Genomic DNA, 17,397 nt, shown 5'->3' with positions numbered 1-17,397 from the left:
CTCAATCGTATAAGGTAGACAATACTCACTATTGATGAATAATACTATCACTATTAATGAATAGTATTTCACTATTATGAATATTATTAGTATTGATGAGCATAGTATCACACTATTCTTGTGAATAGTATCTACACTAATATCGTACTTTTCTATCAGAATTACACTGTCTGTGCTATGATACCAACTGTTGGGAAGCATGTCAGGCTAATAGAAGGGTAAAATATTTAAAGGAGAAAAGTAATAAATTGTACAAAACAAGACAAGACAAGATTTATGTGGTTCGATAATTTTTGCCTACTCCACGACCACACAAAGAATAACTCTTAATTAATTGAGAGAGAGAAGAATGTGAACTAAGAAGGGGATGCCTATTCATAGGCAAAGGAATCAGCTGAAATCTTCATCAAAATGTGAACATGCGACATGAGGACACCGCGATTGTAAACCAATTTAATTCTTTCGCATTTTGTAGTCTTTTCATTCAGACTTCCATTCTTTCTTTGTTTTTTTCACACATTTTTTTCTTCTCTTTTCATTTATTTCTTTCTTTGACTTTTCCATTTTTTGTTATCTTTTCTTTCTTGTTCCCATCATAAATACTCCTAATGTAAAGGCACTGGACACTCAAACTGCTAAGCTTAATTCGTAGACATAGATTTAGCTAAACAACTGAGATCAAGCATGGCTAGATCATCACAAGGAAAGGTGATAACTATTCTTAGCATTGATGGTGGAGGTGTAAGAGGGATAATTCCTAGTACAATTCTTGCTTTTCTTGAATCCCAATTCCAGGTTAGTTAACATATATATATATACCGTAGTTTCTTGTAACGAATATACATCACATATACTGAGCAAAAAGATTTTTAAACAGTATCATTTATTCTTTTTTTCCCGGGTTACCATATCAGACTTGATAGTGGAAAGCTGACTATTTTGTAGGTTAATTTAGTTTGATAGTATAAAATTTCTTTACATTATGAACTTATCTCTCATACATAATCCAAAAATCCCTAAATAACTATGGTATGAGTTATACATTTTTCTATTTTTTCCACAGAAACAGGACGGAAGTGATGCTAGGATCGCAGACTACTTTGACTACATAGCAGGGACAAGCACTGGAGGTTTAGTTACTGCAATGCTAACTACCCCAAATGAAAAGAATCGACCTTTATTTCTTGCAAATGAGATTACTGAATTCTATCTGAAGGAGAGCCCAAATATATTCCCGCAAGATAAAGCAAAGCCCCGGTAGGCATCAAAATTATCTTAATTACTCCTATATCCTTTCAACTTGAGAGTTTAGAAACGTGTAACATGAACATACTTATATTACAAGGTGAATATTTGATTTATCGAGCCAAAAGAAATATATTCAGTTGAATTTATTGAACCCAGCTCTATATCCGCCTATGTTTATTTATCGTCTTCACTCTACATGCGCGCAGGTTTAGCTTTCCTAGGTGGGACACTGTAGTTAATTGGGTTAAGGACCTCTACAACAAATATGTTGCCCCTGTATACCATAGTGCAGAAAAAATTGTTGAATGGATCGAGGCCATGTTGTTTCGTCCTAAATATGATGGAGAGTATTTGCATGAGAAAATCAAGAATTTGATTGGAGGTCGAAAGTTTAGCCAAACACTAACTAATGTTGTCATTCCTGCCTTTGATATTCATGAGTTCCAGCCAGTTATCTTTTCATCTTTACAGGTCATTTTAATTTTTTTCTTTTTGTTTTCTGTTTATCTCTTCTTTTTTTGGATGCGTCGCGTCCACCCTCACATGCAAAGTTAAGAAATGGAGGAACAAAGGGTGGATGCGAAGCATCCACCGTAGCATGCGAAGCTGAGAAGTGGAGGACGAGGTGGATGCGACGCATCCACCCCAGCATCAATCCCTGTAGCCAAGTCGGATTAGGAATAGGAGAACTTTGGCCCACGACTTTGGTACGCAATATATAAGCCAAAAACGCCTCTTTTAGGTCATCTAACATATGGGGAAGGGGGAAAAAGCCACGACAAAGCTGTGGAGGCCGGAATTCATCAAGTTCCATCTTTCTCCCACCAAACTTAGTAATTTTTATGTTTCTTTATATGATTTGTTGTTTGGCTACCATGTCTATATGGAGCTAAACTTCACGTTCTAGGGTTGTGGTTCTTTCATGACTATTGTTATTCGGATATTGATTTTGACTTCTTGATTTATCATATTAGTTTATTTATTCAATCTTGCGCTTAATTATTTAATTGCTTGATCACCAATTGAATATTATCTACGAATCTAGAATTGAACTCGAAAGTGGGAATTCTATATTGCATATAGGATTGAGTAGGGCAAGTTCTTGAACTCGGGCATCGGGGAACGGATTCGTGGTTAGGATAGACATATACCTAATTGCCTTGCTTGGTTGATTTACAGGAATTATAAATGCGTTCTTGTTGATTCTAACTCCATAGACATATAGGCGTTAGGTTAGCTTGAATAGGCGAGTAAGAACTCGACAGATTCTTATGAGCAATATTAACCCTGTCAACCAATAAACTAGATAAATTAGTCGGTCAATTCAATTGAAGAATACAATAGGATTTTTAGATAGCCCATAACCCTAGATCGTTTTCATTACATTGAAATCATAAAAATCTGCTCTTTCTCTGTTCAAAGTTTATTATTTATATTTTTTTATTTAATTAGTTTAGAATAAAATATTTTTAGATTTAATTCTTGTTTAGATAATTGGGATAGTCTAATTTAGTTAATAGTTAATCATAAGTCCTCGTGGGTTCGACATCCGACTTTTAGTCACTTTATTACTTGACGACCGCGTATACTTGCGTGAGTGTGTTTGGTCGCAACAAGTTTTTGGCGCCGTTGCCGGGGACTTAGAAATTTGCTATTTTTCTAGATTAGACATTTTTTATCTATTCATGTTTTTTATTTTATTTTATTTTAGTTAGTATTTTTTATTTATTTTAGCATGGCATCTTGGAATAAAAATTATTCGAATGATGGTTATTCTTATTTTGATGATCCTTGTCCATATTGTGGAGGACCCCACTGGTGGAAAAATTGTCAGAATGTTCCCAGGAGTGAGTTGTGCGCACAATCTCAATCCTTTGAGTTGAATATTTGTAATATGTGTGGTGGTCAAGATGGCCATTGGGATGGTTGTCCTAATTTTGTTCATCCTTCTCTGAGCCCTTATTATGATCTTTCTAATGATATTTCTGAGTTTGATAGGGGCAATGAAGTGCAGGATATGGAGCCTGATGCATATATTAGGGATATTCTGAGGCAAGTAGCAGAGCAACAGGATGAACTCAAAAAAGATATGAAAAGAATGAGGGCAGCAATCACAAGAATGAAGGCCAATATGGAAGAATTGAATGAAGAGAGCGAGTACCAGCAAGAGAAAATTTTTGAAAAAGAGGAGATTTTGAGCCAAACTTGGCTGGCAGAACAGGCTGAAAAGTTAGAAATATATGAAGCTCAACATGAGGAACTTACTGATGGGATGAGACACTTTATAGAGGGAAGATCTAAACTGGGACAAGGGATCTATAAATTTGTCACTACTATTCACGACTTGCAAGATAAATTAAATGCAAAGGTTGTTGCGTCTATCGCCCAACAAAATAGTAATGAGTTGTCAGAAGCTGAAAAGGAGCTTATACGCCAAATTGAGGAGCTAAAAGTGGAGAGCCAATCATTCGAGCATATTTCTGTTGATGATGCCCATGTTGAGAAAAGTACACTAGAGCCATGCGAGGTAGCAGATAATGTTATATTTGAAGACTCTAATGTGTGCACATATGAGGATATAAATAGTAATACAATTCTAAAGTTGGGGCGTGTTGGTCCTCATTCTAAACATTTTTCGACATTGTATTTGGATGATGACATGGAAATCGAGTCATCTAAGCCTTTGGAGGAGTCAATGGAAGAGGAACATGATGCCTATATTTTTGAATTTGTCATGCCAAAAAGCAAAAAATACATTCCTCATCTAAAGGCCGAGAAGTGTAGAGTGAAAAATTTATTACTTGGCCTGGTTATCTTTGTAGCCCCACCACTGGAGCATAGCCGCAAACTGGATGCCATGTTAGGGGCTCAATTCATAAGTTCGAGGTGGAGGCAAAAAGTGGTTCACGTCGTGCCGCTACGTTAAATCAGGCGCTTGTTGGGAGGCAACCCAGCGTTACTGCTTTCTTTTATTTTTGTTCACTTTTTATTTTATTTTATTTTTATTATTTTGTAGTATTTATTTTTGTTTTGTAGGATTATGAGCATAGGAAGCAAAGCCATTAGAAGAGTGCAAAAGCGAGCTAGATGGTGAGGACTAAGTGTGGGGTGCCCACACAAAGGACGATGCCTGGGGAAGTCTGAGTACCTCGTGAGCCGCTATTGCTTCGGCCTTTGGCCTACCAGGGAGTCTCGTTTACCCTCTTATTATTTATAATGTGCATTGAGGACATTGCAAAATTTTAAGTGTGGGGTGAGGAGATCGTTTGGATGAGTTTCTGTGCTATTTTAGCTTAGTTGTAGTACTCATTCTTAAGTGTAGTAGCTTTTGTGAAAAAAAAAAGAAAAAAAAGAAATTAAAAAAAAAAACAAAAAAGTAGAAAAATTGGACTTTTCCCGACGATTGATCTCCTAGACAGTTTTCTTGAGGGATTAAAATCTAAACAAAAATCCAAAATATATCTTTTAGCTTTCTTTAGGTAGTAATAATCCCCTGTGGTTTTTCTTTGTGCCTCGGTTCTTTTCCATGGGATGTAGTTTGAACCGGGTAGTTTTTTTCTTTCCGAGTAGATTAGGAATTTAGGGAATAAAAGGAGCAAGAATGATGAACCTAGGCGCCCTTGACTTGTTTGATAGTAACATATTTATACTTTCGCATGTGTAGTATCTTCTGTATGATTTGAATTTATTGATGATGCCTTGTTAAATTGGATAGCATGTTTTGTGGCGCCTATGTCTCGTTTACATGACTTATGTTCACCTTGTGTTTAATACTTAATATCTCGTGGCTCCGTGAATACTTGCATTACTTGAGAGTCGGAATGTGATCGTCCTTAGTGAGTCATGTGCCATGTGTGGTGAGGTTTTTTGTGTTGTCCATGTATTGTACTTGTGTCTAGAACTTGCCCGGTATGTGAGTTGAAGCAAAATTTTAGGTGATGCTCGGTTTGAAAAATAATTTTAGGCTTTCTTTGATCTTTTTGAGCTTATTTATTATCACAAATAAAATCTATCCCTAGTTAACCCTTTTGAGCCTGTAGACCTTTTATTTGGTACCCACATTACAAGCCTATACCCTTTTTATTCTTAATTGACATTGTTTTGATCCTTTTACCTCTTAAAGCACTTTAATTGTTAGATGAGCGCTAAAAGAAGTAAGAAGGGACTAAGTGTGGGGTGACTTTTGAGTGGAACCAATGAAAGAAAGAAGGGTGCACTTATTTTGTAAAATAATACACCACTAGCGAAATTGAAAGAAAAAAAAAAGAAGAGAAAAATCTGGAAAAAAAAGAAAGAAAAATATAGATGAATAAATTGTTGTCTTGTTCTTGCTAGTGGGTATGAATTAAAGTAGTGCCTAAAGAAAGAGGAAATATTGTTGGGGTGATATTATTTGTGAAATTGAAGTGGTGTTAAAGAATTTGCGCTTAAGTTATTTGATGATGTGTAAAGTGTTTAGGAGGTTGAGTCACTATTCCTAAAATATATCCTACCTTTTCCTTTGCCCACATTACAACCATGAAAAAGTCCTAATTGATTTTAGATCGAGCGAGCTTACATTAGTAGAGATTTACATTAAGGGCAAGCCTATGGTACCAATTGCATGCATGTGACTTCTCTGTGAGAGTGAGCGATTTTCTTTGATATATGTGAGTCATTAAAATATATTTGATCATGAGATTCGAATGTGTGGATTGAACTCGCTCTCTTGTTCTTGTTGTGAGGGCACATGGTTTCACGAGGGATAGGTAACGTTATTAGACTTCTCTATGATGTTGGGTGTTCAAGCCATGAGTGCATAGTGACATTGAGTCGGTTTTTGAGGTTAGGATTGTTGTGAGCATGTTGTCTTTGTTCGAATATTTTTAAAGAATGGCATAAGTAAAGGGAAGGGTATGTGATGCATAGCCTAGAGCCTAATTGTTGCAAATAACCACGGTCATAGGTGCAGTGTGCTTTGAATGATAAGAGCTTAATTTTGTTTCGTCTACTATAGGATGGTTTGTTCGAGGACGAACAAAGGTTTAAGTGTGGGGTAGTGATGTTTGGCATATTTCGATATGTGTTGATGTTACTTTACCCATGTTTTAACCACTTCTTGATGTTATTTGATCTTTAAAATTCCCAACATGGTTTAATTATTGGTTTTATGACTAATTAAGTTATGTGTGACGATTTAAGGTGTTTGGAGTGCAAAATATGAAGAAAAGGTGGTCTAGCCAGAGGAAGAAGGGTTGGATGCGTCGCATCCAACCTAGAAAAACTACATCTTTCGTGCACCCTTAGCAGTGAAGTCGGCCCATAGCGTCCGCCATAGCATCCGAGACTGGGAAGTAGAAGAGAAGGGTGGATGCGTCGCGTCCACCCTCACATGCAAAGTTAAGAAATGGAGGAACAAAGGGTGGATGCGAAGCATCCACCGTAGCATGCGAAGCTGAGAAGTGGAGGACGAGGTGGATGCGACACATCCACCCCAGCATCAATCCCTGTAGCCAAGTCGGATTAGGAATAGGAGAACTTTGGCCCACGACTTTGGTACGCAATATATAAGCCAAAAACGCCTCTTTTAGGTCATCTAACATATGGAGAAGGGGGAAAAAAGCCACGACAAAGCTGTGGAGGCCGGAATTCATCAAGTTCCATCTTTCTCCCACCAAATAAAAAAAACATGAATAGATAAAAAAAATGTCTAATCTAGAAAAATAGCAAATTTCTAAGTCCCCGGCAACGGCGCCAAAAACTTGTTGCGACCAAACACACTCACGCAAGTATACGCGGTCGTCAAGTAATAAAGTGACTAAAAGTCGGATGTCGAACCCACGAGGACTTATGATTAACTATTAACTAAATTAGACTATCCCAATTATCTAAACAAGAATTAAATCTAAAAATATTTTATTCTAAACTAATTAAATAAGAAAAATATAAATAATAAACTTTGAACAGAGAAAGAGCAGATTTTAATGATATCAATGTAATGAAAACGATCTAGGGTTATGGGCTATCTAACAATCCTATTGTATTCTTCAATTAAATTGACCGACTAATTTATCTAGCTTATTGGTTGACAGGGTTAATGCTCATAAGAATCTGTCGAGTTCTTACTCGCCTATTCAAGCTAACCTAACACCTATATGTCTATGGAGTTAGAATCAACAAGAACGCATTTATAATTCCTGTAAATCAACCAAGCAAGGCAATTAGGTATATGTCTATCCTAACTACGAATTCGTTCCCCGATGCCCGAGTTCAAGAACTTGCCCTACTCAATCCTATATGCAATATAGAATTCTCACTTTCGAGTTCAATTCTAGATTCGTAGATAGTATTCAATTGGTGATCAAGCAATTAAATAATTAAGCGCAAGATTGAATAAATAAACTAATATGATAAATCAAGAAGTCAAAATCAATATCCGAATAACAATAGTCATGAAAAAACCACAACCCTAGAACGTGAAGTTTAGCTCCATATAGACATAGTAGCCAAACAACAAATCATATAAAGAAACATAAAAATTACTAAGTTTGGTGGGAGAAAGATGGAACTTGATGAATTCCGGCCTCCACAGCTTTGTCGTGGCTTTTTCCCCCTTCCCAATATGTTAGATGACCTAAAAGAGGCGTTTTTGGCTTATATATTGCGTACCAAAGTCGTGGGCCAAAGTTCTCCTATTTCTAATCCAAATCAGCTTCAGGGATTGATGCTAGGGTGGATGCGTCGCATCCACCTCGTCCTCCACTTCTCAGCTTCGCCTGCTAGGGTGGATGCTTCGCATCCACCCTTTGTTCCTCCATTTCTTAACTTTGCATGTGAGGGTGGACGCGACGCATCCACCCTTCTCTTCTACTTCTCAGCTTCGGATGCTACGGTGGACGCTATGGGCCGACTTCACTGCTAAGGGTGCACGAAAGATGTAGTTTTTCTAGGTTGGATGCGACGCATCCAACCCTTCTTCCTCTGGCTAGACCACCTTTTCTTCATATTTTGCACTCCAAACACCTTAAATCGTCACACATAACTTAATTAGTCATAAAACCAATAATTAAACCATGTTGAGAATTTTAAAGATCAAATAACATCAAGAAGTGGTTAAAACATGGGTAAAGTAACATCAACACATATCGAAATATGCCAAACATCACTACCCCACACTTAAACCTTTGTTCGTCCTCGAACAAACCATCCTATAGTAGACGAAACAAAATTAAGCTCTTATCATTCAAAGCACACTGCACCTATGACCGTGGTTATTTGCAACAATTAGGCTCTAGGCTATGCATCACATACCCTTCCCTTTACTTATGCCATTCTTTAAAAATATTCGAACAAAGACAACATGCTCACAACAATCCTAACCTCAAAAACCGACTCAATGTCACTATGCACTCATGGCTTGAACACCCAACATCATAGAGAAGTCTAATAACGTTACCTATCCCTCGTGAAACCATGTGCCCTCACAACAAGAACAAGAGAGCGAGTTCAATCCACACATTCGAATCTCATGATCAAATATATTTTAATGACTCACATATATCAAAGAAAATCGCTCACTCTCACAAAGAAGTCACATGCATGAAATTAGTACCATAGGCTTGCCCTTAATGTAAATCTCTACTAATGTAAGCTCGCTCGATCTAAAATCAATTAGGACTTTTTCATGGTTGTAATGTGGGCTAAGGGACGGGTAGGATATATTTAAGGAATAGTGACTCACCCTCCTAAGCACTTTAATACATCACAAAATTACTTTAAGCATTTTTTTTCTTCAACCCCACTTCAATTTCACAAACAATATCACCCCCAAAACAGTCCCTTTTTCTTTAAGCACTACTTTAGTTCATACCCACTAGCAAGAACAAGATAACAATTTATTCATTTATATTTTTCTTTCTTTTTTTTTTCCAGATTTTTCTCTTTTTTTTCTTTCAATTTCCGCTAGTGGTGTATTATTTTACAAAATAAGTGCACCCTTCTTTCTTTCATTGGTTCCACTCAAAAGTCACCCCACACTTAGTCCCTTCTTACTTCTTTTAGCGCTCATCTAACAATTAAAGTGCTTTAAGAGGTAAAAGGATCAAAACAATGTCAATTAAGAATAAAAAGGGTATAGGCTTGTAATGTGGGTACCAAATAAAAGGTCTACAGGCTCAAAAGGGTTAACTAGGGATAGATTTTATTTGTGATAAGCAATAAGCTCAAAAAGATCAAAGAAATCCTAAAATCATTTTTCAAACCGAGCATCACCTAAAATTTCGCTTCAACTCACATACCGGGCAAGTTCTAGACACAAGTACAATACATGGACAACACAAAAAACCTCACCACACATGGCACATGACTCACTAAGGACGATCACATTCCGACTCTCAAGCAATGCAAGTATTCACGGAGCCACGAGATATTAAGTATTAAACACAAGGTGAACATAAGTCATGTAAACGAGACATAGGCGCCACAAAACATGCTATCCAATTTAACAAGGCATCATCAATAAATTCAAATCATACAGAAGATACTACACATGCGAAAGTATAAATATGTTACTATCAAACAAGTCAAGGGCGCCTAGGTTCATCATTCTTGCTCCTTTTATTCCCTAAATTCCTAATCTACTCGGAAAGAAAAAAACTACCCGGTTCAAACTACATCCCATGGAAAAGAACCGAGGCACAAAGAAAAACCACAGGGGATTATTACTACCTAAAGAAAGCTAAAAGACATATTTTGAATTTTTGTTTAGACTTTAATCCCTCAAGAAAACTGTCTAGGAGATCAATCGTCGGGAAAAGTCCAATTTTTCTACTTTTTCATTTTTTTTTTAATTTCTTTTTTTCTTTTTTTTTTTCACAAAAGCTACTACACTTAAGAATGAGTACTACAACTAAGCTAAAATAGCACAGAAACTCATCCAAACGATCTCCTCACCCCACACTTAAAATTTTGCAATGTCCTCAATGCACATTATAAATAATAAGAGGGTAAACGAGACTCCCTGGTAGGCCAAAGGCCGAAGCAATAGCGGCTCACGAGGTACTCAGACTTCCCCAGGCATCGTCCTTTGTGTGGGCACCCCACACTTAGTCCTCACCATCTAGCTCGCTTTTGCACTCTTCTAATGGCTTTGCTTCCTATGCTCATAATCCTACAAAACAAAAATAAATACTACAAAATAATAAAAATAAAATAAAATAAAAAGTAAACAAAAATAAAAGAAAGCAGTAACGCTGGGTTGCCTCCCAACAAGCGCCTGATTTAACGTAGCGGCACGACGTGAATCACTTTTTGCCTCCACCTCGAACTTATGAATTGAGCCCCTAACATGGCATCCAGTTTGCGGCTATGCTCCAGTGGTGGGGCTACAAAGATAACCAGGCCAAGTAATAAATTTTTCACTCTACACTTCTCGGCCTTTAGATGAGGAATGTATTTTTTGCTTTTTGGCATGACAAATTCAAAAATATAGGCATCATGTTCCTCTTCCATTGACTCCTCCAAAGGCTTAGATGACTCGATTTCCATGTCATCATCCAAATACAATGTCGAAAAATGTTTAGAATGAGGACCAACACGCCCCAACTTTAGAATTATATTACTATTTATATCCTCATATGTGCACACATTAGAGTCTTCAAATATAACATTATCTGCTACCTCGCATGGCTCTAGTGTACTTTTCTCAACATGGGCATCATCAACAGAAATATGCTCGAATGATTGGCTCTCCACTTTTAGCTCCTCAATTTGGCGTATAAGCTCCTTTTCAGCTTCTGACAACTCATTACTATTTTGTTGGGCGATAGACGCAACAACCTTTGCATTTAATTTATCTTGCAAGTCGTGAATAGTAGTGACAAATTTATAGATCCCTTGTCCCAGTTTAGATCTTCCCTCTATAAAGTGTCTCATCCCATCAGTAAGTTCCTCATGTTGAGCTTCATATATTTCTAACTTTTCAGCCTGTTCTGCCAGCCAAGTTTGGCTCAAAATCTCCTCTTTTTCAAAAAATTTCTCTTGCTGGTACTCGCTCTCTTCATTCAATTCTTCCATATTGGCCTTCATTCTTGTGATTGCTGCCCTCATTCTTTTCATATCTTTTTTGAGTTCATCCTGTTGCTCTGCTACTTGCCTCAGAATATCCCTAATATATGCATCAGGCTCCATATCCTGCACTTCATTGCCCCTATCAAACTCAGAAATATCATTAGAAAGATCATAATAAGGGCTCAGAGAAGGATGAACAAAATTAGGACAACCATCCCAATGGCCATCTTGACCACCACACATATTACAAATATTCCACTCAAAGGATTGAGATTGTGCGCACAACTCGCTCCTGGGAACATTCTGACAATTTTTCCACCAGTGGGGTCCTCCACAATATGGACAAGGATCATCAAAATAAGAATAACCATCATTCGAACAATTTTTATTCCAAGATGCCATGCTAAAATAAATAAAAAATACTAACTAAAATAAAATAATAAAAAAACATGAATAGATAAAAAAAATGTCTAATCTAGAAAAATAGCAAATTTCTAAGTCCCCGGCAACGGCGCCAAAAACTTGTTGCGACCAAACACACTCACGCAAGTATACGCGATCGTCAAGTAATAAAGTGACTAAAAGTCGGATGTCGAACCCACGAGGACTTATGATTAACTATTAACTAAATTAGACTATCCCAATTATCTAAACAAGAATTAAATCTAAAAATATTTTATTCTAAACTAATTAAATAAGAAAAATATAAATAATAAACTTTGAACAGAGAAAGAGCAGATTTTAATGATATCAATGTAATGAAAACGATCTAGGGTTATGGGCTATCTAACAATCCTATTGTATTCTTCAATTGAATTGACCGACTAATTTATCTAGCTTATTGGTTGACAGGGTTAATGCTCATAAGAATCTGTCGAGTTCTTACTCGCCTATTCAAGCTAACCTAACGCCTATATGTCTATGGAGTTAGAATCAACAAGAACGCATTTATAATTCCTGTAAATCAACCAAGCAAGGCAATTAGGTATATGTCTATCCTAACTACGAATCCGTTCCCCGATGCCCGAGTTCAAGAACTTGCCCTACTCAATCCTATATGCAATATAGAATTCCCACTTTCGAGTTCAATTCTAGATTCGTAGATAGTATTCAATTGGTGATCAAGCAATTAAATAATTAAGCGCAAGATTGAATAAATAAACTAATATGATAAATCAAGAAGTCAAAATCAATATCCGAATAACAATAGTCATGAAAAAACCACAACCCTAGAACGTGAAGTTTAGCTCCATATAGACATAGTAGCCAAACAACAAATCATATAAAGAAACATAAAAATTACTAAGTTTGGTGGGAGAAAGATGGAACTTGATGAATTCCGGCCTCCACAGCTTTGTCGTGGCTTTTTCCCCCTTCCCAATATGTTAGATGACCTAAAAGAGGCGTTTTTGGCTTATATATTGCGTACCAAAGTCGTGGGCCAAAGTTCTCCTATTTCTAATCCAAATCAGCTTCAGGGATTGATGCTAGGGTGGATGCGTCGCATCCACCTCGTCCTCCACTTCTCAGCTTCGCCTGCTAGGGTGGATGCTTCGCATCCACCCTTTGTTCCTCCATTTCTTAACTTTGCATGTGAGGGTGGACGCGACGCATCCACCCTTCTCTTCTACTTCTCAGCTTCGGATGCTACGGTGGACGCTATGGGCCGACTTCACTGCTAAGGGTGCACGAAAGATGTAGTTTTTCTAGGTTGGATGCGACGCATCCAACCCTTCTTCCTCTGGCTAGACCACCTTTTCTTCATATTTTGCACTCCAAACACCTTAAATCGTCACACATAACTTAATTAGTCATAAAACCAATAATTAAACCATGTTGGGAATTTTAAAGATCAAATAACATCAAGAAGTGGTTAAAACATGGGTAAAGTAACATCAACACATATCGAAATATGCCAAACATCACTACCCCACACTTAAACCTCAAAGGATTGTCTACTAGCAGATGTTTGCATCTCTACATCTGCAGCACCATATTACCTTCCTCCTTATCATTTTGAAGTTAAGTCATCCAAAGGTAGCAAAATATATAACACTGTCGACGGTGGTGTTGCGGCTAATAATCCTGTAAGTTAGAATTTTGTGCAGAGTCATTCTATAATATTTTACAATATCAGTGATTAACTAAGTTTGACAAATAAAATTGTACCAAAGACTTTGCTTGCAATACGAGAAGCTACACAAGAGATGTGGAGAACTTCATCATCAAGTAACAAAGCTATAGATGATGTTACATTTGTTATACTTTCACTGGGCACTGGATCAGCAAAAGGGGTTCTAAAGTTTGATGTTGAAGATGGTAAGACGTGGGGACTGGTCAATTGGTTTTTGGGGCCAGGAGATAGCACTCCCCTCATTGATGTTTTTGAGTCTGCCTTGAGTGATATGGCTGATATTTATACATCTATGTTCCTACATGGCACTCCATCAAATGATACTTACCTCAGGATTCAGGTACCCAGATTATTGATCATCAAATGCCTACGAGTCATTCATTTCAAGATTCTTTTGTCAAATATTTCCTGTTTGTCTTTCTTTCTGAAATGGAACATTCTTGATCATCAGATTGATGGCTTGAAATATGAAGATACAAGGACTGACAATGCAACAGAAGAAAATCTCAGCAACTTGGTGCATATAGCAAATGACCTGTTGAAGCGCCCTGTTTCTTCTGTCAACTTCGAAACTGGTTTTTATGAACCCATCTCAGACAAGCGCAAACCTGTAGGAAAAGCCGATTGGACCAACGAAATGGCTCTTGTTGAGTAAGTTCACCTTTTACAGCAATTATATACACATTAACCTGTTTTTTATATTATGAGTTTAACTTCTATATACATTAACCTTTAATTGCTCATAATAAATGGAACTAGTTATTACTTGGAAAATAAAACAGTCATCTCCTACAACATGTTTAATTACACAATCACGTAAAACTTCTTTGCTCTAGTGTATATATGTATATATCACACAATCATGGATAATTTGATTGTTCCTGTTTTTCTTGGGTTTGTACAGGTTGGCAAAAAGATTGTCAGATCAAAGAAAGCTCCGCCAAAAACAAAAGGTTTGAGCAGAAGAAGTGCCTATCTTCTCTAGTGTAGAAGCTCTTAGTTTGTTGGAGACTTTCAAAGAAATAATAAGCCGTCTGCTGGCTTTAATCCTTTAGGTGTGTAACATGGTTTAGACTATAATCGTCGGGTGTTGTTAAACTTACTTGAACGCTGAAATAAGATTATCTCTTTATTTAAAGGCAAATGAACATCTCTGCATCTTTAGAGGCTTTTTGTTTTTCTTTTCACTTTTTGTTTATACTCTTCAGTTAAAGTTTAATTACTCAACTGGATGATTGAACTACAAATCTTACTGTGAAATGAGAAATAATATTTTTGTCACGACCCAATTTCACCTATAAGTCGTGATGGCGAACAATACAGCTAGGCAAGCCAACTAATAAATTAAGCATACATTGATAAAATTTAAAACCAAGAAAATATAATAAAACCCAAACTCTACCAATGGGTGTGCTAAGTCATGGTGTCACAAGTGTATGAGCATCTAGTATATTATACAAAACCTCAAATACTGTCTGAAATAAAAATAGACAGAATGAAAAACAATACAAGGAGAGACACTAGTAGCTGCATAGCTAGACCGAGGTAACCCCGGCATAGCTAGGGTCACTGTCTTGGCATGACAGTCCAATATAGCATGGTAAGGAGACATCCAATCCATACCCAAGATGATATCAAAATCTACCATATCAAGAAGTAAAAGATCCACACTGGTCTCAGGATTACCAATAGTAACCACACACGAACGATAGACATGATCTACTACAATAGAGTCTCCCACCGGTGTAGATACACACACAGAAGCACTCAGAGAATCACAAGGCACAACCAAATATGAAGCAAAATAAGAGGATACATAGGAATAAGTAGATCCTGGATCAAATAGAACTGAAGCATCTCTATGAAAAACTAGAATAATACCTGTGATCACATCATCAGATGACTCGGACTCAGGCCTAGCTGGAAAAGCATAAAATCGAGGCTGGACCCCACCACTCTGAACTGCATATCTGGGACGGCGTCTAACTAGCTAGCCTCCACCTCTAACGGTCTGACCTCCACCTCTAATGGCCTGACCTCCACCTCTAACTGCCTGACCCCTACCTCTAGCTGGCTGAGCAGGCAGTGAAGCAACCGGTGCCGGTATGATGGCACGAGAATCTTGCCGAGATCTGTTACTCGCCAATCTAGGGCAATACATTCTGATGTGACCAATATTCCCACACTCATAACACTCATCCTGATGACGTGGCTGCTGAAGCTGAAGCTGACCCAGATGGGCCGGATAACCACTGTAGTAACTCTGGAGTGGTGGTGCATTGATAGGAGCTGAATGTGCACTGAATACTGGCTGTCCAGAGTAATGCATAATAGGACCGTGACTCCCTGAAGCACCGGGAGATACATGAAGTGCTGAATAAAATGGTCTGGGAGGATGACCCCTACCAAAATTACCCCAGCCTCCAGACGAGGCACCACTCTAACCACCAAACTGACGAGGCCTCTTATCGGACCTCTGCCCTCTTTCCTGTGCAAGAACCATCCCGATCCTCCTTGCGACATTAGCAGCCACCTGAAAAGAAATCTCACTTCCGGTCTCCTTGGCCATCTGAAGTCTGATAGGGTGAGTGAGTCCCTCAATGAACCTCCTCACTCTCTCTCCCTCCGTAGGTAGTAAAAGGAGAGCATGGCGGGCCAAATCCACAAAACGGAACTCATACTGAGTAACAGTCATACTGCCCTGCTGTAAACGTTCAAATTGCTTGTGGAATTCCTCTCTCAGTGTGATAGGGAGGAACTTCTCCAAATATAGCTGAGAGAACTGCTCCCAGGTAAGTGTAGGTGATCCGACTGGTCGGGTCAATGTATAATCTCTCCACCACCTCTTGGCGGAACCCGTCATCTGGAATACAACAAAATCAACTCCATTGGTCTCAACTATACCCATGTTTCGCAGCACCTCGTGGCAGCATTCAAGATAATCTTGTGGGTCCTCAGAAGGTGTACCACTGAAGTGAACTGGAAAGATCTTAGTAAACTAATCCAGTCTCAATAAGGCCTCAAAAGACATAGCGGGCCTATCACCGGCCTGGGCCGCAATAACTAGCTGAACTACCCCAATTGGCGGGGCTACTGGAGCCTAATTCTGGGGAGCCATCTGCTCTGAGGCAGGAGTAGTGGGAGTTTGTGCTCCTCCCCCAGCCTGTGAGATGGCTGGTGCCACTGGAAATGTACCATTCTGGGCCACACCCTCCATAAGACTCACCAATCGGACTAGAGCGTCCTGAAGCACTGGAGTGGCTATGAATCCTTCAGGGACCTGAACTGGTCCAACTGGTACATTCTGAACTGGGACCTCCTCCTGAAGGTGTATCTGAGGTTCTTCAATAGGTGCAGCTGCTCGAGCTCTGGACTGAGCTCTACCTCGGCCTCAGCCTCAGCCTCTAGCACGACCTCGGCCTCGACCTCTACCCCTGGACATAGTTTCCACCGGGGGTTCTGGTCCCTGTCCATCGGTAGAGGTATTACGCATTCTCACCATCTGCGAGAGAATAAGAATAGAATGGTTCAATCATCGATGATAGAATAAAATCGCACGACAAAATAAGAAAGAAGTGATATTGTTCATAAACTTCATAGCCTCTGAGAGATAAGTACAGACGTCTCTGTACCGATCCTTCAGAACTCTACTAAGCTTGCTCGTGACTCGTGAGACCTATGTAACCTAGTGCTCTGATACCAACTGTCACGACCCGAAATTCCCACCTTCGGACCGTGATGGCGCCTAACATTTCACTTGCTAGGCAAGCCAACGTTAGAATAATATTATCCATTTTTAAAACAATTTTAAATTTATTAATAACAAGGAAACAAATGCGGAAGCAAAGTTTGAAATATAGTGAAATAATCCATCAAATAATGATGTCTAAATACCATCCCAGAATTGGTGTCACAAGTGCACGAGCTTCTAGAATAAATACAAATAAAGGTCTGAATAATATAAAGCT

At 38.3% G+C, this 17,397-nt stretch overlaps 1 protein-coding gene and 1 long non-coding RNA gene across 2 annotated transcripts; both read left to right on the top strand.

The window, feature by feature from the left end:
- Positions 1-370: 370 nt before the first annotated feature.
- LOC138906685 (uncharacterized) lies at positions 371-1,417 on the top strand. Its single transcript, XR_011414244.1, has 2 exons — positions 371-795; positions 1,064-1,417. It is a non-coding gene; the product is annotated as an uncharacterized lncRNA (long non-coding RNA).
- Positions 1,418-13,243: 11,826 nt separating this feature from the next.
- Positions 13,244-14,573, top strand: LOC138906684 (patatin-like protein 3). Its single transcript, XM_070196124.1, has 4 exons — positions 13,244-13,382; positions 13,470-13,769; positions 13,881-14,080; positions 14,334-14,573. The coding sequence occupies exons 2-4, from the start codon at positions 13,503-13,505 to the stop codon at positions 14,386-14,388; spliced, it is 522 nt and encodes a 173-aa protein (XP_070052225.1). The 5' UTR covers positions 13,244-13,382; positions 13,470-13,502; the 3' UTR covers positions 14,389-14,573.
- The last annotated feature ends 2,824 nt before the right edge of the window (positions 14,574-17,397 follow it).

The sequence above is a fragment of the Nicotiana tomentosiformis genome, chromosome 2 (genome assembly GCF_000390325.3).
Source record: "Nicotiana tomentosiformis chromosome 2, ASM39032v3, whole genome shotgun sequence".
In the NCBI taxonomy this organism is placed as follows: domain Eukaryota; kingdom Viridiplantae; phylum Streptophyta; class Magnoliopsida; order Solanales; family Solanaceae; genus Nicotiana; species Nicotiana tomentosiformis.
Note: the sequence above shows the minus strand (reverse complement) of the source record. Positions and strands in the feature narration are given on the sequence as shown.